The sequence below is a fragment of the Cordyceps javanica genome, chromosome 2 (assembly GCF_051103115.1).
Source record: "Cordyceps javanica chromosome 2, complete sequence".
NCBI lineage: Eukaryota > Fungi > Ascomycota > Sordariomycetes > Hypocreales > Cordycipitaceae > Cordyceps > Cordyceps javanica.
In genome coordinates, this window is record NC_139296.1 from 514,150 (window position 1) to 533,551 (window position 19,402).

Sequence of the window (19,402 nt, forward strand, 5' to 3'; positions counted from 1 at the left end):
CTTTGGCAGTCTAGCGCCAATGTACTGTACATTGATAGCAACGACAACTCGACTGCACCACTTGCCCGTAAATGATGTGCAGAGAAACCAGGATAACACGCAAAACTGTACAAACTTGGGGTGATTACCGTATAACTTGTAGTAAGATCAATTCCCAACTGCTCGCTAATTAGCTATCAATATGTGTCAATACATTCACTCCTTTGCTCATACCCTAGCTAAGGAGTATGCTCGGCGTTTTGCGACGCATCCATCACCCCATGCGAGAACCACTCAGCAATGGTACTAAACTTGTCATCGCTTCTTTCTAAAGCAGACTTGAAGAGGTCGTGTTTATCCATTTCCTCTTGTTGACCCTTTCGAATCTTGCGAATCATATCATTACCAGTCGCGCACTTGGGACATTCGGCGCCTTCTTCCGCGCCAGTCCGCAAGCATCGTTCATGGAAACTGTGCTTGCAGAGAAAGTGTATAGTCGGCAAGTCTAACCCCTGGCCACACTCTGTGCAGCGGGTGGCCTGGAAGATGGCGGGCTTCGAATTGAGCTCCTCGATCTCAACTCGCCGCTTTTCTGTGTCTGTGCGCAGTGTTTTGATCCTGTGACGGTTGCTTGAAATTTGCTTACGCTCGCGAGTGATTGTTTCTTGCAGATAAGGCTTGATCATGCCCATTGTCGCAAACCCGCCACCGCTGGACTGACCGACTAGTGTTTGAATGACTTGCAGGGGGGCCATCAAGCCATCTTTGTCAATCTTGGCCAGAATACCAGCAAGCTCGTCTTGCCCTGCTTCTTCTAGAATCTTGGAATCCGAAGTCAGGTACGCCAGAGCAGCGGGGTATAGTTGAGGCTCGTCCGGTCCATATTTTCGCAATGCTTTCATCGCACCTTGAGTATCTTTTGCGGAAGTATAGGAGCGGAAAATGTCCGACAAAAGCCCTGCTTGCTCTTTGACCAACACAGTGCCATCCTTGAAGTTGGACAAGTGTGATAGCAACAAGACATTGGAGCTTTCCATGGGCACATGTTCACCTTCGATCAGTTTTTTTGCCTTTGCCTCCCACTCTTCTCTGTGCAAGCCCTTTTTTTCACCGGCCTTGTAAAGGTACATTTCGAACAAGGTTGTGTACAAGTCTGTTTGATCTGATGTTCGAATGTTGCCTTCATCTAGGCATGCTTCCAGGAAAACAATAAACTCGTCAGGATGATCGATGAATGACGAGAATGCAGTCCTTGGTTCGGGTGGAGTATATTTAGGAGGTGGATAGTCATCTTCGTTGGGCGGAAGGCCCTCCATATTCGGCCGAGTGCTTCCAGGTGTGCCTGACGCAGACGCAGGGCTGATATATGGCAAAGTGAAGAGGTTTGAGAGATTTTGTACAGCACTAGCAGCGCCAGAGGTAAACGCGTTTGACGAGTGACCGGCGCTTTCAACCACAGCGACCGGCGTTCGCTTCGGTCTGTATCGTCCAGTATAATAGTCGCTGAATAGCTTGGTTGCCTGTTTCGGGCAATGCTCAATCAGTATTCGAGCATATTTTCGTAAACAAGGGTAGGCCTTTCATTAAACTGATTAGTATACTGTGTGAGCAGAAAAGAGGCTGACATACTATTGCTGGATCTTGATGCCAAATATACTCAAGAGCAGCGGCATAATTTTTGGAATCCTCGATTAAGATGTCAACCACCAGTTCTGTTTCCCCGTGCTTCTTGGCCAAGTACGCGGCCTGCTCGTAGTAGCCTCCTTGCCTACACATTGAAATGGCTGTATCAAGGTCAAATTTGAGGTCACCAGGAGATTCTATAAATTTCTCCAGCTTCTCCTTATCTTTGAGCTTGGCATAGCAGTTCAGTAGCAACGTCGTGTGATCTGCCGTCGCCTTTCTGTGCTCGTGCAACTCCTCCAGATATCTGATCAAGTTATGTATTCGTTGTGTATCGAGGAACTGCGGTATTTAGCTCTTGTGCTTCAAGAATGGCTGGTTGCTTACCTTTCTTATGACTTGAGAGGGTTCAGTGGTGTCAATTGCTCGAATGTATTGGACCATCGACCCATCGTAGTCAGCCTTTTGGTATAAATGATCACCGAATTTGCGATATATGACACTTTGTTCCTTCTTGTCCATTCCAGAGTTTCGTGCGAGCTCTAGAGCTAGAGGAAACATGTTGCGCTGATAAATCATGTCCAATCGTTGCTGGAGAGACTTTTCGTGGTAGCGATGGACCTGTCATAGGATTTCAGTCAGAATGAGAGTTTGAGGTTTGGCTGCTAGCATCCTTCTTACCTTGCCCTGCTCCGTGACCGTATAAATGTCGCCCCAGACCTCAAATATGAACTTGACTGGCGAAATAAGGGTTTCCGTATGGGCGACAACACGCAAATCAGGCTCGAGCAGCACGAATGTGGATGAATCAAACAATCCATCCGCTCCATTCGTAAATCGGCGACCTATAGAATCCGGCTCATTGCGCGAGACCGGTGGGCAAGCAAGGGCCATGTAATCTTGGTGCACAGCAATCATCTTTTTTGGCGATTCATACGCCTTTGGAGGACCACGCCCATCCAGCTTGTACGTGTATATAGCATCTTCTCTTGCCACAACGATGTCACCTGTGACAGGGTCCAGAGTCATGCAGCCAACTGCGCAACCACTGTCCTCGACGGATTTCGGCGGAAGTCCTTGCCCCCTCTTTGACAGACCGAGCTTAAGTATCCTAGACGTGGTGGAAACAAAGAGGGTTGTGACTTTTTCATCTTCCATGAGCTGGACGCCAGTGACTGGCTCTTCGGATTCGTATACGATTCGCTGTTTCGTTCCGAGGTCGTGTATCAGATCGCCGCGAATAACCGTGACAGCACCATTGGCAAAGCCAACCGCAATTTGAGAGAGATCGTCGAGAGCAGCGAAAGCAGAGATCTACATTAGACATGAGCAAAGTATTTCCTGACATGGATGCGTAAGTGGCACAAACGGGAAACTGTCGCCTGCCATTGCTAATCGTGGTTGTACTGAGACAAGTAGGCATGTTTGTCTTCTTGACGAGCTTGTCAAGAGCCCACGCTTTGAGAATAGGTTCGCTGCTCAAGTCTTCCTGTATATTCGGATCAGTATCACAGATTTGCGCTGGCAATACTGAATCTGACTTACTGCGACCGTGATAAGGATGCTGGTTCCTTCAACTTGGCGCATGTGCGTGACTTGTCCTGCATCATGTGCCTGGAACTTGTTCACCACTTTCCAGTTTTTGCCAACAATGCTGACGGATCCATCTACTGATCCCAAGAAAAGACTCCCCGAACCGGTGCACACGCTCGAAACATCGTTGCTTTCGAATAGCTGGGCGGCCTCGGCCTCGGGAGGTGCTACTTGCGAGACATCGAAGAAGTCAAACGACTTCCACTGCGCGGAGTTAATAGATGTGAGCAAGGCCAAAACTGACGTGCTATATGAAACGCTGAAGCAAGTTGGGTCTGTTGAAGTAGCTTACTGAGAGGGCCATTATGTCGCGCGAATGGAATCTGGTCGCTGAAGACTTGGGGGAAAGCTTGCAAACGTACAATGACGATGGCGGGACACAATAGCAGCAGCCGGGGTAGCTCCAACTGTGGCGCCCGACTCCACGCAGTGGCTGGTTACACACTGTGAGGCAACCACCCTAATTAGCTGCCTACTGACTACCTAACCTAGAGTACCTTAGTTGGGAACTACCCTAGGCAGGCACCTAATAAAGGTAGGTACCTGGTAAGTAGGTGCCTACGTACAGGCTACACGTCGGCATTAGTAGTAGTTCGTTGGGTTCGCTCATCGTCACGCTCTCACAGTGGTGGAATGCATGTATTTTATGCGTCTCAAGGTAATTTATTCAATCATGCTTCAAGTAGCGGGTATCTTACTAAAGCTCCGTCCCTCATCCCAAAAGTTCTGTCCGTCCTAAAACTCACTCGCCAGTAATTGACATTTCCGTTATTATCTCGTTCCATCGATCCTTCTGCCATGATCATACCGTGCCACATGCTGGGGCACATTATTCAGCCTTGGAGCTGACACACCCATCATTCGGCACCTCCATAGGACTGGCCAAAGGGGTACCCGGGATGCCGATTCCTCCGCCGATACTGTCTGGGCGACCGTGGCCTAGACGCCCGCTCCTGACACTCGCACCATCACCTTGCTTATATATGCTGTTTCGGTCGGTGGGCATAGCATTGGCAGCTCCTGTAGTCGAGTAGATACTATTCCTCTCTGCCCCCAATCTTGGGCCGCTGGAATGCACCCCTGGAACCCCGCCATCGATGTTTGAACTAAGAACACTCAGTGGAAGACTCTCGCGGCTGCCTCCCCAGAGAGAAGATGGAGCCAGTGCCCTCACGGAAGCATCTGTGTCCATCGATCTTCGCCTGCGTCGCTTGCTGGATGAAGCGAGGGTCAAGATGGAGGCATTATCAGTGAGTAGATTGTTGGCCGTGGCTGTGGTGTACGTGGTCGGATTATTAGGAGGCGCCAGGTGTGCCGGTATAGCAGATGCTGGAGACTGCGTAGCGAACGGCTGGCTAAACTGTATCGACTGGCCATTCGAACTACTGAGATTGTTCTGGGGTGCTTCCGTGTTATTATTGGGTCCGACGGATTGTATTGTTGTCAAAGTTGTGGTCAAAGAGCGAACAGAGGGAGACGGGCTCGAAAAAGTGCTGTCGCCACCTCGCCTCGATTCGACACCACCACCCACGGTCCGGCTGGTGCCGGTTAAAGAGCTGGCACCGTGGCTTTGGGCAGTAATGGATCGTGCCGTATCGTTTTCGGTCGAGATCGTTCCAGCCATACTCCTTCCGCCGGTCGTTGGTGGTGCCAGACCATCTACCGAATATCGACATGAGCGGTCGGCGATCGAAGTATCGCCGGTCTGGTGTGTTGCAAACGAATGTTCGCTGTATCGATGCCTGTTGCCATGATTTTGACTGATTGTCCCGGATTCAGGGTATGGATTATTTAGCTTGCCGCCTCTACGAGGTTTGGCGTGACGCTTGTTTCCTTCGGAGTCTGACGAGTTTTTGAAGTTGGTGAGCTTCTTGACCCAGGTCGTAAATGGGCGCCGTCGTTGCGGCTGGCGATCTGCTAAGTGTCAGTAACATAATTACCCCGATCGACTTGGATTCCATACGTACCTTGATTTGCCCGAATCATGTCCTCGGTAGTCATCCTGACGATGTCTCTTCTCGCTACGCGATAAGAGAGCTAGGACTGGATATATGGAAGGCTCTGTATTTTCTCGTGGCTTTTTTTGGTGGTGACCTCGTTCTCTTTCACGTCTCTATCATGTACGTCGTTGGGCTATCATGGGTCTCGACGCGCGTTGATAACGGGCGATGCACCGAGGAACAGTTGTATCACGTGACTGCACAGTTACTTCGAATCTCACCACAATAGCTTTGGCAGGCTCTCACCGTCATAATACTTGGAAGAGATGATCGATATAGGCCTTGAAGTCTGTCGGAGCCCAATCTGGGTTGCAAACCCCGCAGAGCCAACATGTGCTATCAGATCCTGCCATTTACAACGGGCCGTAGCTCACATCGTGCCAAAACGACTAGTCATCCCAGGCAACCCTTTTTTTTTACTACACTTACACCTTAAAGAATTGTTTTAAAAATATACACCCCATTTTATCTAAAAAAATCATTGAAGTAAAACTACCTAAGCGAAGATATTATCATATATGCGCAGCTAATTATAGCTAGTAGCATATAATAATATATACGATGATGAACGCCTCTTTTGCCTCTTTAGGAATTACCCAGACGTTAAATATCAATACAATACAATACAATACAATACACACCACAATTGATGGCGCAGGCGGCAGCTGTTGTACAAATTTGGGTAAGAGTGGACGTGAGGAGTGAGGAGCAGGGTTGGAATTATCAGTACGTATCCATACACGTGCCACACATCCACTCTCTCGAAAGAGACACGCCGAGGCCCTCTGCCGCTCTCTTGCTTTCGCCAGAACTTGCTCATGCCATGTCTATCCGACCACTTCCCAACGATGTAATCGAGAAAATAAAATCGTCGTCGTCTATCGTGTCGCTCAATTGTGTAATATGTGGTCTCGTCAAGAACTCGCTGGATAGTGGCGCTCTTAAAGTCGACATCGTGCTCGACTACGTCCGCGGCAATTGCACAGTGCAAGATGATGGCGAGGGCATTCCGGCAAAAGAATTTGGAATAGACGGGGGTCTCGCGAAACCCAATAGTACGTCTCGCAGATGGGCACTCTACATATAATGCTCACTGGTATAAATTTTAGGCTCATCACGATTTCCCCATTTCTCAACCTATCATGGCCGTTATGGAAACTTTCTCGCTAGTCTTGCAGCCCTGTCCCTTGTCATAATCTCATCACATACTGCAGAAGAGAAATCTCATAGCTCTTTAACCATCAACCGCGGTGCCATCACATCAATAAAGGCCGCTGATGCCTCTGCTCAGTACCGCGTTTCGTTTAGCCATGGCACACGGGTCGCGGTTTTTGACTTGTTTGGATCAATGCCTGTAAGAGTCAAGCATCGCGCGTCCGTGTTTGCTACGCCCTCATATCTCGAAAAAGAATTCAAAGCCCTCACACACGACTTGACTGCTTTATTGTTGGCATGGCCCGCTAGCATCTCTTTGTCATTGCGCGAAGTAACGCGGGACTGTCAGCTTCGAATGCGATGTCTTGATGGGTTGGATTTGACTCAACGGACAGCTCGATTGTTGCTGCAGGCAGGATTTTCAGACTTCAGTGAACTCGGTTCATGGATACCAGTGGCAGCATCAAACGGCAGCATTTCTGTCGAGGGATGCATCAGCACGATTCCTGTCGCAACTCGAAGTTTGCAATTCATCAGCCTCGGAATACATTCTTTAGAGCACTTCGGAGGTGGAAACGTTCTTCTTGAAGAGGTGAACGAAATATTCACTTCCTCTAGCTTCGGTATCGTTGAGGATGCTGGGTCACACAAGGCTTCGCCAAACCGCCCTCTCCCTACAGACTGGAAACCTAAGAAAGGCTTGGAGCGCTGGCCAATGCTGTACTTGAAGTTTGAAAGTGATGATATGGTTACACGCAATATTCTCCGGCCGCATAATTCGACCATGGCGGCTATCATCAGCCTTCTACGTGCCGTCTGCTACGCCTTCCTCAGAAAACACAGAATGCGCCCGCGAAAGTCGCTACGGAATCAACTTCGATCCTCTCCAACTGAAAAGAGGGGCCAAAGATCTTTCTTCCAAGACGACCAACCCGCCGCTTCGATGGCGAATACTACAGAGAAGCCTCTGCGAATCTTCGATACTTGGCGTCGGATCAAGGCCGGCCAGCGTTCTGTTACTTCCCTGCCACATAATGGCAGTGGCTCAAAAAATCTTGTTGGCGCTGGCGGCCAGCTTCTACGGACGCCATTCTGTGTAGAAGATCGTGACGAATCTTTCGCCCAAGGCCTATGCAGTGACCCCGATGACCACTTTTCACGAAAAAATTCGCCAAGGGCCGCTGAAACCTTTGAGACACATTGCCGAGAAAGCAACAACCGGTGGCTCGAAAAGCTTGTTCAGTCTTGGAGAAATCCAGTGTTCGAGACAGTCGAAGCCGCAGTCCGACGATTACCAAATGTCTCGGACTTTGATTCCCTTGAAGACAGTAATCACCGCTCTATCTCGACCAACATCAGTGGTCAAGTATCGAAAAGCTCACTGGCAAAAGCTGATATCATCGCCCAAGTGGATAGCAAATTTATTCTTATCAAACTGCCTCTTGCATCCTCGATCGGCAGTGCTAGTTCGTACACAGCCCAGTGTGCTTTGTTTGCAGTCGATCAACACGCAGCGGACGAGCGTTGCCGTTTGGAGGAGCTGAAGGCTTGCTATTTTGAAGAGACCGAGGGCAAGAGCAGTCCTGTGATTGAGACCCTAGACGAGCCTCTGTCTTTCAGCATATCAGGAAAAGAAACCAACATGTTTGCAGAAGGGGAGGCATTTTGGAGAGGATGGGGTATCATATATCAGGTTGTGGATGCGGGAGACAGTGGACAATGCAATGAGGAGCATCCAACATCGATCGAAGTCACGGGGCTGCCGCCAAGTATTCTTGAGCGGTGTCGAGGAGAGCCCAGGCTGTTACTTGACCTCCTGCGCAGAGAACTGTGGAGTATGGAGGATAACCTTGGCACAGAGCGTCCAAAGACATCGCCAAACTCAAACTTCCACGGATGCCCACGTGGTATATTGGAACTGCTCAATTCAAGAGCATGTCGAAGTAGGGTGATTCCCCAACGGTATTGAGATACCTTGCTAACAAGTCATATGTAGGTGCAATAATGTTCAACGATGAGTTAACATTAGCAGAGTGCACCTCGCTCGTTCGACGACTTGCCCAGTGCTCGCTACCGTTCCAATGCGCCCATGGCCGACCAAGCATGGCGCCACTCGTGGATCTGGGTAGTAAGACAGATAGTGTGCTTGGTACTCTATCGGATAGCTCCTTCTGCGATAGCACTGCAATGCCTGCGATGCCTAATCCGGGTGCATGGACTACATGGATGGACCATCATGGTCACGAATCCACAGCACTCGAGCCTGATGCATCAGAGAGCATGGTGGCAGCAGCCGCCAGTGGGCATCAGCTCCATGTTCGGGGGTTAAATAGGACTTAGTCCCTGGTCTCAATGTGTACTTTGCCATTATATCTTTCTCCATTGCCATCCTAACGGCTGAATAATGCTGATGATACGAATTGTAATGCCCTGGAAGCAAAATACACAGTCATTATTAACTACAGTATTGCAGCAGAAGCTCTTCTGCCAGACGTTGATTAATACATCGCCTCAGACGATACCAGATCGTTGTTCTCCAGCAGCTCTGAGATGCACTCCCCTCACAAGCGCCTCTGGTTCTCCATCTGCTGCTTTTTGCGCGATGCCGCTGCACTCTTTGCGCGTAAACGCTGCTCAGGGTCCTCCATGACCCATTGTTTCAAATCGTGATCCCACTGGTGGCTTTTAATTCTGCCTGTTAGTAGCTGTCGAGGGCGTTGCCATCATGTGAGTTGTTGTGCACGTACTACTGATGCGCTTCCGTGGTCATTGACCTCTGAGAGTATTCTTCCCGCAGAATCTCCTCGACGTTGTGGGGGATTCGAGCAGGCACCCCTTCGAATTCTGTTGCGCGCAGAGGCCAGAGATCCTGCGTCTTGTACTGGTGGCCATTCTTGCAGGACCACTCCCCATCCGCCTGCTGCTGACCAGTGCGTTCATGAAGAACCGTAATGTCGACATACATGCCATTCTCCACGTCAACCCAGCGGCCGTCGATCAGGTTGCAGCCGTCCGTCGAGCTGCGGTCTACATAGTGCGGGTTAACATCGAGAAGATAGCTGCGATTGTGCGACCCCTTTGAAGCACCACCCGGAACGTCGGCGAGTGCAACCTCTGAGTTCTCGTCAACGGTATACGTGTGCTGCGTGCCGTTTAAGTTGCCCGCTAGCCATGCCATTGTCTTGTTGGAGACTTGCACGTCAAGATCATAGTCCCACGGCATGACTTGCGCATTCCACCACCAGCCGAGCAAGGTACCGTGGGCAAGCCACGTCTCGACACCTTTGGCCTGCATGATGTCAAGATAGCTGCGGATCAGATTTTGGAGTACTATCCGGCGTTCATCGTATGTGATTTCTTCTCTGAAGTAACGAAGGTCGTAGTGCACCCGCGCCAACGACCCCCCCGGCTCTCTAAAATACTTGGAGGTGTGTCGGGATGTCACAGGCAAGCTCGGGTTCGACGAAACATGAGTAGCGAATATGATGAGAACGATTAATACAGCGGAAAAGAGCCGGTCAATAAGAGTCATGATGTAGACACGGGAATTCCGAAATCGCCGGGTGTCGGTGTAGTCGTGGCAGCCGCGATGAAGCCGCCGATGAAGCCTCACTGACGCAAGCGCTCAAGATTGGTCGTCAGTGTAAGATGAAACGGTTAGAAGCGCGCAGAATAAGCGGTAGGGTTTGGAGATACAACGCGACATAAGATCGCAGGTCTCAGCATGCTACTGTGTTCCGACGTATTGGCTGATGGACCATGCATGCCCTAATTATATGCCATCCCTTGGCTCGACCCTCAAACGGAACAGAAAATGTCGGGGGCTAAAGTTCATAGTAACTATAGGGACCAGGAAAGGCCGCGTGTCGAAAGTCCCGTTTTTTTCCCTCCTGGCACGCTGGAATCGTTTGGGTACAATAATGATGGCACATTTGTTTCCACTAGTGCCCTCCACTGACGTCGTCATCACAGCGAACAATCGAAGATAGGCCACTTGCTAACAGCGCCATCTGACTACGTGTGTTCAGTGGCGATCGCTACCGATAACTCTCTGGCTGACGTATGCCTGCTGTGACGCAAATAGAAAGAGAACTCAGAAGTTTCAGCAGCAAGCCAGGATCACAGCCGCACCCCCCTACAAGTTGACATTGGTGATGGAGGTAGAAAAAGCACCACGAGCTAGGCCTTTATGAACTTTGCTGTTTAGCATCAAAGAAAAGAGCAACTAGAGGATTCAAGTTGGCCCAATGTCGAAAGGTTGACACCAAATGCACTCATTTATGACGAGCCCTGATAGATCCAACCACCTTTCCTGCTCGTTCTTGCTTTCCTTTTCGTCTATCGGATCTCTCTCATTTTGGGGGATGTTGAAAGACTTCAAAAAGGCTTATAATTGCCACGGGCGGCACTTCGATTCGTCTTTTGACTTACTTTCTCTGTGTGAGGTCGATCGTGGGATAAGTACTCCCTCTCCATTGATCTGCTCATGGGTCGGGTGCTGAGGAGAAATGCGCCTCGCCAATGTCTCCTGGGAAGTCATACTCGCATTTGCCGCAGGAATCATATCAGAGGGAGCGTTTTTGCCAAGAACCAATTTTGACATGGAGGCAGTCTGTGGATCTGGTGCAAGAGCGATTTTTTTCGGCAGTGAGTCCGGGATGGTTGGTGGTTGCGCCGCAATCAACCGTACAGCCTCCGGCAAGTTGTAAATCGAGTTGGAAATCGAAAACTGAGGAAATTCTTTCTCTATCCCGTTCGAAGGTCTCGATACCAAGCACGTTGAAGTTTGTTGAGATTGAACGGGCTGTTTGATAAGTGTTGTGAGCACGCTCTTATTCCTAGCTATTTGGCAGCTGCGCCGAGAAGACGGTCGACTGATTTTTGGAAGTTTCGGTTGTGGCTTTGTGATTCCGCGTGCAGACCCCTTCCTACCCGGGCTGAGCCGACCAACCTGGCTCCGAAGGAACGTGTCTTGAGGACGGAAGTGGTTGGTCAGGCGTGTGTTCGGCGAGGGTTTGTCCCCCGACACCATTCTCGATTCCTCAACGAATTCCACGTAGTTGTATACAGCCAGATTATAATGTTCCGGGTTTTGCTGACGCATGATTTGCGGGTGGTCAGGTTTGGGCCGTGTTTCTGGCTTCGCCTGCCCCGGATGAGCGGCTTGTTGCAACGGCGAACTTTCGGGGACAATTCTTGGGGAAAATCTTGGGAAAGATGAACTCATTCGTGGCTGGTCTGCTGCGGCATGTAAGAGGTACGGAATATTCGGGGTCCGTGCTGCAGATTGGCCAGCGTGACTTTGAGAATACGCGGCAGAATCTGTAGCTCGACGTAGCTCTTCTTGGCGCAGGGAGCCCCTTGCCGGTACGTGATCTCGAAGGGGGGCCGATCGTATGGGAGATGTAGTGGTCATTATAGACTGTGTACTGGTTGTCTCTACTTGAGACTTCATATCGCCTATGCACCTGTCGGTATAAGGCCGGAAAGATGTTGGAGTTTTGTTTGAGTCGGGTATTCTTGTGAGGTGTGCTGTCTGGGAATTATGAACCGCAAGCATAGCACCCACGGGCTGATGATGATCATTATGGGCCGCGGGAGTTTGCAGTTGTCCCAGATCATGGCGATATGTTCCATCAGCGGCCAGACTCTTAGGTAGTATGGACAGCCGCTTGGGCTGTGTGTCCCAGGACACGGAAACAGGGCGCGTCATCTTCCGGGTATTCAGTGCGAAGGTATTCAAAGTGTCTTCCCTGCCAGGGCTACTCTGCTTCGACAGCTGTTCCGAGATTGGCTGTGATTCATCTGTCAGCCGCGATGAAGCTGTGCACTGCACTGCAGTTGTCGGCCTTAGTTCAGTTGACGGCCAAGGATTAGCATTTAGGCCTCCATTGGATGGCAGATTTGCTGTCTCCCATTCACTAGTCCTATATACGAGAAGTTCAGCCGTCGATCCAATAGCCAGTTGGCCGAGCGGCGGTGATGAGGCCGGAGGTGTAGAAGACTCTGAGTTCAAATCCATGCTCTCCGTTGTAAAATCTGAGAGATCAGCTGAAACAGACGATTCTGAAGAACAATGCTGCCTGTCTGGCATAATTGATGTTTTCGGCAGCTTTGGTGGCAGCATCACACGCATGGCTGCCTCTTCGCTGGGGGCTTTCATGTCAGTACATCCATTCCAGACGCCGACTTCATTCTGCTCAGTCCCATCTACTGTCTGTTCGTTGTTTCGTGTGTTGAAAGCTGTACTTGGGTCACACAGAATGGATTCCAAGCTTCTAGACGAGCCGCTGGTGTGACGACGAGCCTGGCATGTAGGGCCGGATGAGGGAGAGCGAGATGGGCCTGAGTAACGAAGAACCGGAAATCTTTCAGCCTCGGCTTCAGCTTCAGTACTGACTGCTGTTATAGAAAGGGTTGATTCGGAAGATGAATACCGTTCGAAACTTTCACGGTGCTGTGGTACTTGCGTAGACGCATGATGAGGGTAGAGGAACGGGCGAGCCGATTCTCTCATGGATTCAAAAGCAGCTGGGTCTTCATAAGCCGTTGGCATTGCGTGCACTACCGCCAGCTTTGGAAGTGGTTCTTCAGGCTCTGGGTGAACCGGCCGCCTCACAAGGTCCGGGTCTTCCTGCATGGCGGTAGTGTTAGGTATGAACCATTTGTTGCTGAAGTTGAGGTCTTGTTCAACACCTTTCCAGGCCCAGAGGTTGAACTTCCACGTCGCCGCAGCCAAGGTAGAGTTGTAGCTTGCAGGCTCTACGGCATGGAACCTACCCAGTCCCATGGCATTCATGATATCGATATATTGCGCGTTGAGGGGGCTGCATTCAGAGCGAAACAATTGAGCACCAAAGTAGAAGCGCGCATGCTCAATGAGAAGTGTGCCAACTTCAACCGCTCTTTCCATGGGCAATTTCCCAGAGATGATCTGAAAGTTGAAGTCAACCATGCGACATCTCTCCTCACTCAGATGCCTTGTACCAAAAAACTGGTTCGGAGACACATTTGAAATATTGTTGTAAGAGGCAATCCCGTAGAACTCACCATTCTCCTCATGGCTTTGCACGGCGAAAGTATAGCCTTTGCCACAGCTTGCGTCGAAGGCAAATTGCCTGAACCTCTCTGAAACAGGCTGATTCTTCACCTCTTGGTTGTCCATTAGGACGTCTGGCTCAGGTCTGCTCCAAGAGAACTCCTTTGGGTCCCTCATCATCTCCCCATAGAAAAAGTCATGGGCGTTTTTTAGCGTACGAATCGCAATGTTTTGCCCTTTCAACTTGACATCTCGAAAGTTGGCAGCAAGATCTTCATTGTTGCAACCGCGCGGGTAGTCCAGATTGTGTATGGTAAGATAGTCTTTGGCTTCACCGACTCTAATCATAGTGGCGCCGCAAGGTATGAGGTGGCCGACTCCATCAAATGCAGATTTGGCAGCCCGCATCCTACCAATATCGTTCAAAAGCATAAGCCCGCGTTGTCTTCCATCGACTCTCGTGGCTTCGACTCTGGATAGATTGATAAATCGTTGCAGTCTCTTTTGTCTCCTTTGTTGACTCGCGGATAACTCCACAGATGATCGTATAAACTCGCTGCGCATATCGCGCCTTCTTCCGGTAGGATCTACCGTCTTGCCGGGGATCGGTTGGCCGTCCGTGATCGTCAGCCGCCGTACCTCACGCGCATATATGTTTGTGGAAGCCATCTGAAGCCGCTCATCCTCCTCAGCGTCAAGAATTTCTCTGGCAATGTCCGCGCATATCGAAGGATCAATGATGCCGAGCTCTGTTTGGCATCTCTGTATGGAAAGGTCCATTGAGAGACGTTGAACTTCTGCCCATTCATTTGCCTGTCGGCGCCTTCTCTGCTCCATCAGCGCAACGAACTCGAGATCCTCTTGAATCTTAGACGCCATGATATCCGCCTTGTATTATGGTATTTCAGCCAGAGTGAAACTGACCACAGCTGAGGTGGCTTTGGGATTGGGAAGGGGAGCGAAGCTGGCCGAAGCGACGCCGTTGGCGACCAAAAGTGTCCGTTCAACTAAAGTCTCGGAACCGATGTCGACTAATTACCCCAAGGGGGACGCTGCGATTCTAAGAATGGCTACCGATACTTTTAGGATCCTGCGATTGGATGATTGGCCGTGTGCGCTCGGAACTCGAGCGCAGGCTGTGTTGGGGCTTGACCCAGGAGCCAAGTGAGAGATGCCACAGCTCAATATGTTGATATTGCAATACCGTACCACGTGGCGCTCCGGATACTGGCCTGAACTGTGAATGGAGTTGACAGAAGCAACAAACGGGGGGAAAGGCAGCCGAGCAACATTATGCGGTTTAGTCCTGGATGCTGCTCAGGTCCCAACACAGCTCTGACAAAAGCTAGGTCGACTACGCTTGGTGGGAGCCTGTAATAGGGCACCATAAAAACACCGATATTACCAGCACTCCAGACCCTGGCACACACACTGTGTACTTGGTGGCAAACTTAGTGGTTTGTGCTGGTAGCCAGGCGTGACCACGAACCACCCACAGCGTACCGCGTCTATATGGTGAAGCAGAGCATCGCTGGTTGGCCCTATTAATAAGTCAGAGCAGAAAAAGGGTGTGAGAATACGAGTGAAGATCACGCTATTGCGAAGCTAGGACGGGGAGTTGGTGGGGCCTCCGTCTTGCCTCTCAGATACTGATACAACATCAGAGCAGACCCTGGCGAGAAGTTCTTTTGTTGGACCATGCGCCCGGAGCTTTATTCTTTTTGGTCAGCGTACACCCCACGACGGCCGAGCGCTATCGAGGCAGAGTCGCCCTAAAATGCAATCGAGGCTGACCCTGCTGACCCTCTCCGGTCCCATCCGGGTGTCCAACGAGGCTGCGCGCTGCATGGTACTTATGTATGTCCATTGTGCTCGGGGAAGCTACCCTTCACCCTCCGGACAAGTCAGGGGCTGGGTAGGGCAGGGCAGTCCAGCGAAACGACGCAACCAAGACTAGTAAGTAATAACACCGAGCAGGTGGCGGCCTGCTTCTGACCAAGGTATCTAACATGCTTTCGTTCCGCGGCTAGGCTGCTGCTAGGCTTGCCGCGCCTGCAAAATATTGATGAGCTCGTTATCGCATAGATCGGCGCACCAATAATAAAGCCCTTGATCTGTCCAAAGCCCATTGATAAGTGGCTGGCCGTCATAGTGTTATGCTAGCACCGCTGTGTTAGTTGTCGTACTGTGGTATGGTCAGCCACGTTTGCTTCATAGAAGCGTTCGGCGTTTTGAGCGCTCCTCTGGCAGATTGTCTGCTTCTCTCGAGAGGTTTCCCTAGATATTGCAGCCCCACCTCCTAAATGAACTAATAACCCCAGGCCGAGATGGCGAGAGGCGAGAGAACCCCTCCTTGTCGAAGACTAGCACACCAGTTTGCCGTGCACCGCGGATCTCCATGGTTCTCCTATGCGGCTCAGATGATTTGTCCATAGAAATGCTAACAAGCGTCGTTGGGCGGCTCGTATGGGTCAGACATCAAACACAGGAAGAGGTGTTGGGTAGGGCGTGTTTTGTACATGATCAGAATTCTCTTCTGTCGGCTACGGCGCAACGGCAGACGTAGCGCCGAGATCATCGGTAAGTACTCCGTACTGACAAAATCATCCCCCGAACAGACTAGAGGCCGTGGTGGGCCAGACAGAGTCTCGGCCAGTGCCTGGGATAAGCGCCACCAAAGTTAGCCTGTCACTCAGCGCTGATTTGAGAACAACTTCCCGCGATGCTACTACTGATACCTCTGGGACCATGGCAACCCATGGCTATGTGAGGTTATCTGCAGCCCCCTGCTCAAGGTGCAGTCACCGAAAAATTACATTGCCTCTCCGGCACTGGGTCCAGATGGAGGCCGATGCCAACATTACTTGACAAAGTACCGTTGTTAGTTCGCTCGCAATCAATGTTGGACAGGTGGCTGTGAGGATCGTCCATGAGTTTCTCCAGTTCGCCGGATACTACTCCCGGTTGTCATGTAACGCTGCGGGGCTGAGACGCTGCAACCCGCCCTCCCCACCACTGAAGGATGCGAAAGTGATGAATGTGGATGCTGTCTCGCAACTCGTTCGGGACATGGGCGCTAAGTCGCTGTGGACGGGCAGGTGGGATTGGAAACGGACGTTTGCGCGGTCAGGCGCAAGACAATGGTACTGCGCCTGTTTCTGCGCAGCCAACTATCACCATGATGGAACGCATGTTGATTCTAGACAGAGACCTCCGGAAGACCGACTGGTTGTCATGTGCGAATCAATCGCTAGCTGGGGCTCATCATCGCCCTACGTCCGAAGTCTTGTTTTCGTTGGGTTGGATCTGGCGGGCGGATGCCTGGCCGGCCGAACGATTCTCCTCCACCCGCGGGGCGGGCTGACATGTTGGAGGCATTTTATTATTAGTCTGCTCTTGCTCCACCTTCAAGCCGCCTACTCTTTCGCTCTGCCTCACTGACCATCTTTACAAATCAGCCCACACTCCCAGCCAGATTTAATTGCTTTCTCCCCATCAACTGCCTTTTTCTAGCAGCACACCATCATCACGGCCTGGTCTGGTGCCAAGCCCCGACCGAGGCACATGCGGAAAGCAGCAGGTCATATTGCAACCCACCCACACAATCTCAGTTCTCCAATCAGCACCCGCCCACGACCGCCGCAGGAGCACCGTTGTCGGCAGAGGATCTCACGCTCCTCATGGCGGAAACAGCCGACCAGCATTCACCGTCGCCAGCAGCTTCCGTTGCCGCGAGCAGGGGCGACGGCAAGCAGCATCTGTTGCTCGCCGCCAGCGGCTCTGTCGCGACCATCAAGCTTCCCGAAATTATCGCCGCCCTTTCCTCGCGGGAGAGGCTGTCCATCCGAGTGGTCCTCACCAAGTCCGCTACTCACTTCCTTGCCGGCCAAGCCGCCGAACAGCCCAGCCTGGCGGCCTTGTCTTGCTTGCCCAATGTTGACGGACTATACGTAGACGATGACGAGTGGACGAGCCCTGGCTGGACCAGGGGCGCCAGCATACTGCATATTGAGCTGCGCCGCTGGGCCGATGTCCTCTTTGTCGTGCCACTCTCTGCCAATCTGCTGGCCCGCATTGCTGCTGGCATGTGTGATGACTTGCTCTCCAGCGTCATTCGCGCCTGGGATACTCGCCGAGCCGCCATCGTTGTGGCTCCTTCCATGAATACATTGATGTGGGAGCATCCGTTGACGGAACAGCATCTAAGTCTTCTGCGGTCATGGTCCTGGTTTGACGTTCTCTTACCACAGTCAAAGGGTCTTGCCTGTGGCGATGTTGGGCAGGGTGCAATGCGTGAGTGGACGGAGATTGTGGCCGATATCAATCGGAAGCTCGATGATCTCAACCGTTCATGACCAAATGTACACTCTTCTTCATGAAATCTAGTAATCCTTGACTTGTTGGTGTGCCTTTCATCATTGGGTATGAAATGTGCCCAGGTGCTGTTCGGGTAACTTGGATATAACGACGGATTCCTTTCGCCAACCACGGCTACTCGGAAACATGCGCCGTTTATGCAACAGTTGGTATCCAAGGTGATTGCGCTGGCATGCATTATTCACCCCTCCTGACCTAGCTCTGCTATGCAAAGACCTCGTCCAGACGAGCGGATAGCAGGATGCCAGCAAAGCCCACATAAATACTGTTTCAATGCAGTACGATGTGAGCTCGCCCCTAACATAGTTTCCGGTCTGTTCATCTTCGCATCTCCTTGTATCAACGCAAAGACGTTCGGCCAACAAGGCCCCGAGAGTGGCTTCATGTTGCCATGGAGCGAGCCACCCGCCCACTCCCACGACCCCTCCGTCTTGAGACCTACTACCTCAATACGTTTTTGAGTTCAGTGTCGTCATTTTGTTCCGTAGCTGGGAGTCGTGGTGCGACTGGGCAATGAGACATCAGCCCCAGTAAGACTGCTACCTTGTTTTGTTCACGGTTATGATTACCCCATATCTTTGCTGATTAGTGTTTCTGATAACTTCTCGGCTGTATTCTTGGCCCCATGCGTACGAGTTGGCTTATTAACCTACAAAGCTATTCGAGACATTCGCGCATAGGCCGGTGGCACTTTGGCACCCGATAGACACCCCAATAGACGAATTTGAAGTATCTGCCAACAGTGTTCCTATTCATGTTGGTCTAAATACATTTTCTTCATGATGATCTAAGTAGTAAACCTATCCTTGGCCTTTCACAAACCACTTTACCCCGCATTCACCGGATATGGGACGAAGACCGACCTCCTCCCCTCCCCATGAATAAGTGTTGTGGGATAGCTAAGAAAGAAGAAACCTTGGAAGTTTGTATGAGTGAAGCGAGATCATGTAATTCGAGTTAATTCTTCTTCATATGTTTTTTAGAAAAGCTATAAAAAGGGCTTGTTCATCTCAGCTGGCGCGTGCTGTCCGACTGGCCTTCGGCCACACACTGTAATCATTTATTTTACCTATCCTGCTCCATACATTCATCAATAACAAGAGCAGCCTCTTCAATATCTATATCACAGAATTATGACTTCGAGTTTCATCTTTTTTTTAACAAAATAAACCTGTGCAATGACCACCTTGGTAATATGTGTCAGTGCCAACCATTCGTACGTATGCCTCGGCAGCCTCGATGGACATATTGGATATATTTATGCACAACTGCCGGTTTTTCTTAATCTAATTTTTCTTCTCTCAAATACTAATCTTCTGTGTTGTAAGTTCCCATTCTCTGCTATAGGTTTGATACAAGTGTTCATGGAGAAAAGCTGGAGGTGTGCTCTGTTACGGTCTGAGGCCAGATCAATTCCCCCCCGCATGGATTGATATGCCCAGTAAGAATCAAGGTGTGCCGATAGATCTTTTCCCAAATGTATCTGCTTCTGCATTTCTCCCTACATTAGTAAACCTGGAAGCAGACGAGATAGTGAGGTGGTGATTCATAGGCCCTGTTGCGAAATGCCAAACAGCATGGCATGCTCTAGAGTTCAAGCTACTCGCCCACTTCTATGATATTAGTTATATCTCAG

The 19,402-nt window shown here is 50.7% G+C and overlaps 4 protein-coding genes across 4 annotated transcripts; 1 reads left to right on the plus strand and 3 right to left on the minus strand.

Annotated features, from left to right (window-relative positions):
* Positions 1–218: 218 nt before the first annotated feature.
* Positions 219–5,196, minus strand: V2A60_002676 (tethering complex subunit PEP5; the record flags this gene model as incomplete). Its single annotated transcript, XM_083254023.1, has 8 exons — positions 219–1,556; positions 1,609–1,944; positions 1,990–2,223; positions 2,284–2,916; positions 2,972–3,091; positions 3,148–3,399; positions 4,370–5,109; positions 5,163–5,196. The coding sequence occupies 8 exons, from the start codon at positions 5,194–5,196 to the stop codon at positions 219–221; spliced, it is 3,687 nt and encodes a 1,228-aa protein (XP_083110149.1).
* A 3,715-nt stretch (positions 5,197–8,911) lies between these two features.
* Positions 8,912–9,882, minus strand: V2A60_002677 (LicD family-domain-containing protein; the record flags this gene model as incomplete). Its single annotated transcript, XM_083254024.1, has 2 exons — positions 8,912–9,032; positions 9,101–9,882. The coding sequence occupies 2 exons, from the start codon at positions 9,880–9,882 to the stop codon at positions 8,912–8,914; spliced, it is 903 nt and encodes a 300-aa protein (XP_083110150.1).
* Positions 9,883–12,292: 2,410 nt separating this feature from the next.
* V2A60_002678 (uncharacterized protein) lies at positions 12,293–14,268 on the minus strand (the record flags this gene model as incomplete). The annotated part of the gene is made up of 2 exons (XM_083254025.1): positions 12,293–12,389; positions 12,788–14,268. 2 exons carry the CDS (start codon positions 14,266–14,268, stop codon positions 12,293–12,295), a joined length of 1,578 nt encoding a protein of 525 aa, XP_083110151.1.
* Positions 14,269–17,069: 2,801 nt separating this feature from the next.
* Positions 17,070–17,744, plus strand: V2A60_002679 (flavoprotein; the record flags this gene model as incomplete). Its single annotated transcript, XM_083254026.1, has 1 exon — positions 17,070–17,744. The coding sequence occupies one exon, from the start codon at positions 17,070–17,072 to the stop codon at positions 17,742–17,744; it is 675 nt and encodes a 224-aa protein (XP_083110152.1).
* Positions 17,745–19,402: the final 1,658 nt, after the last annotated feature.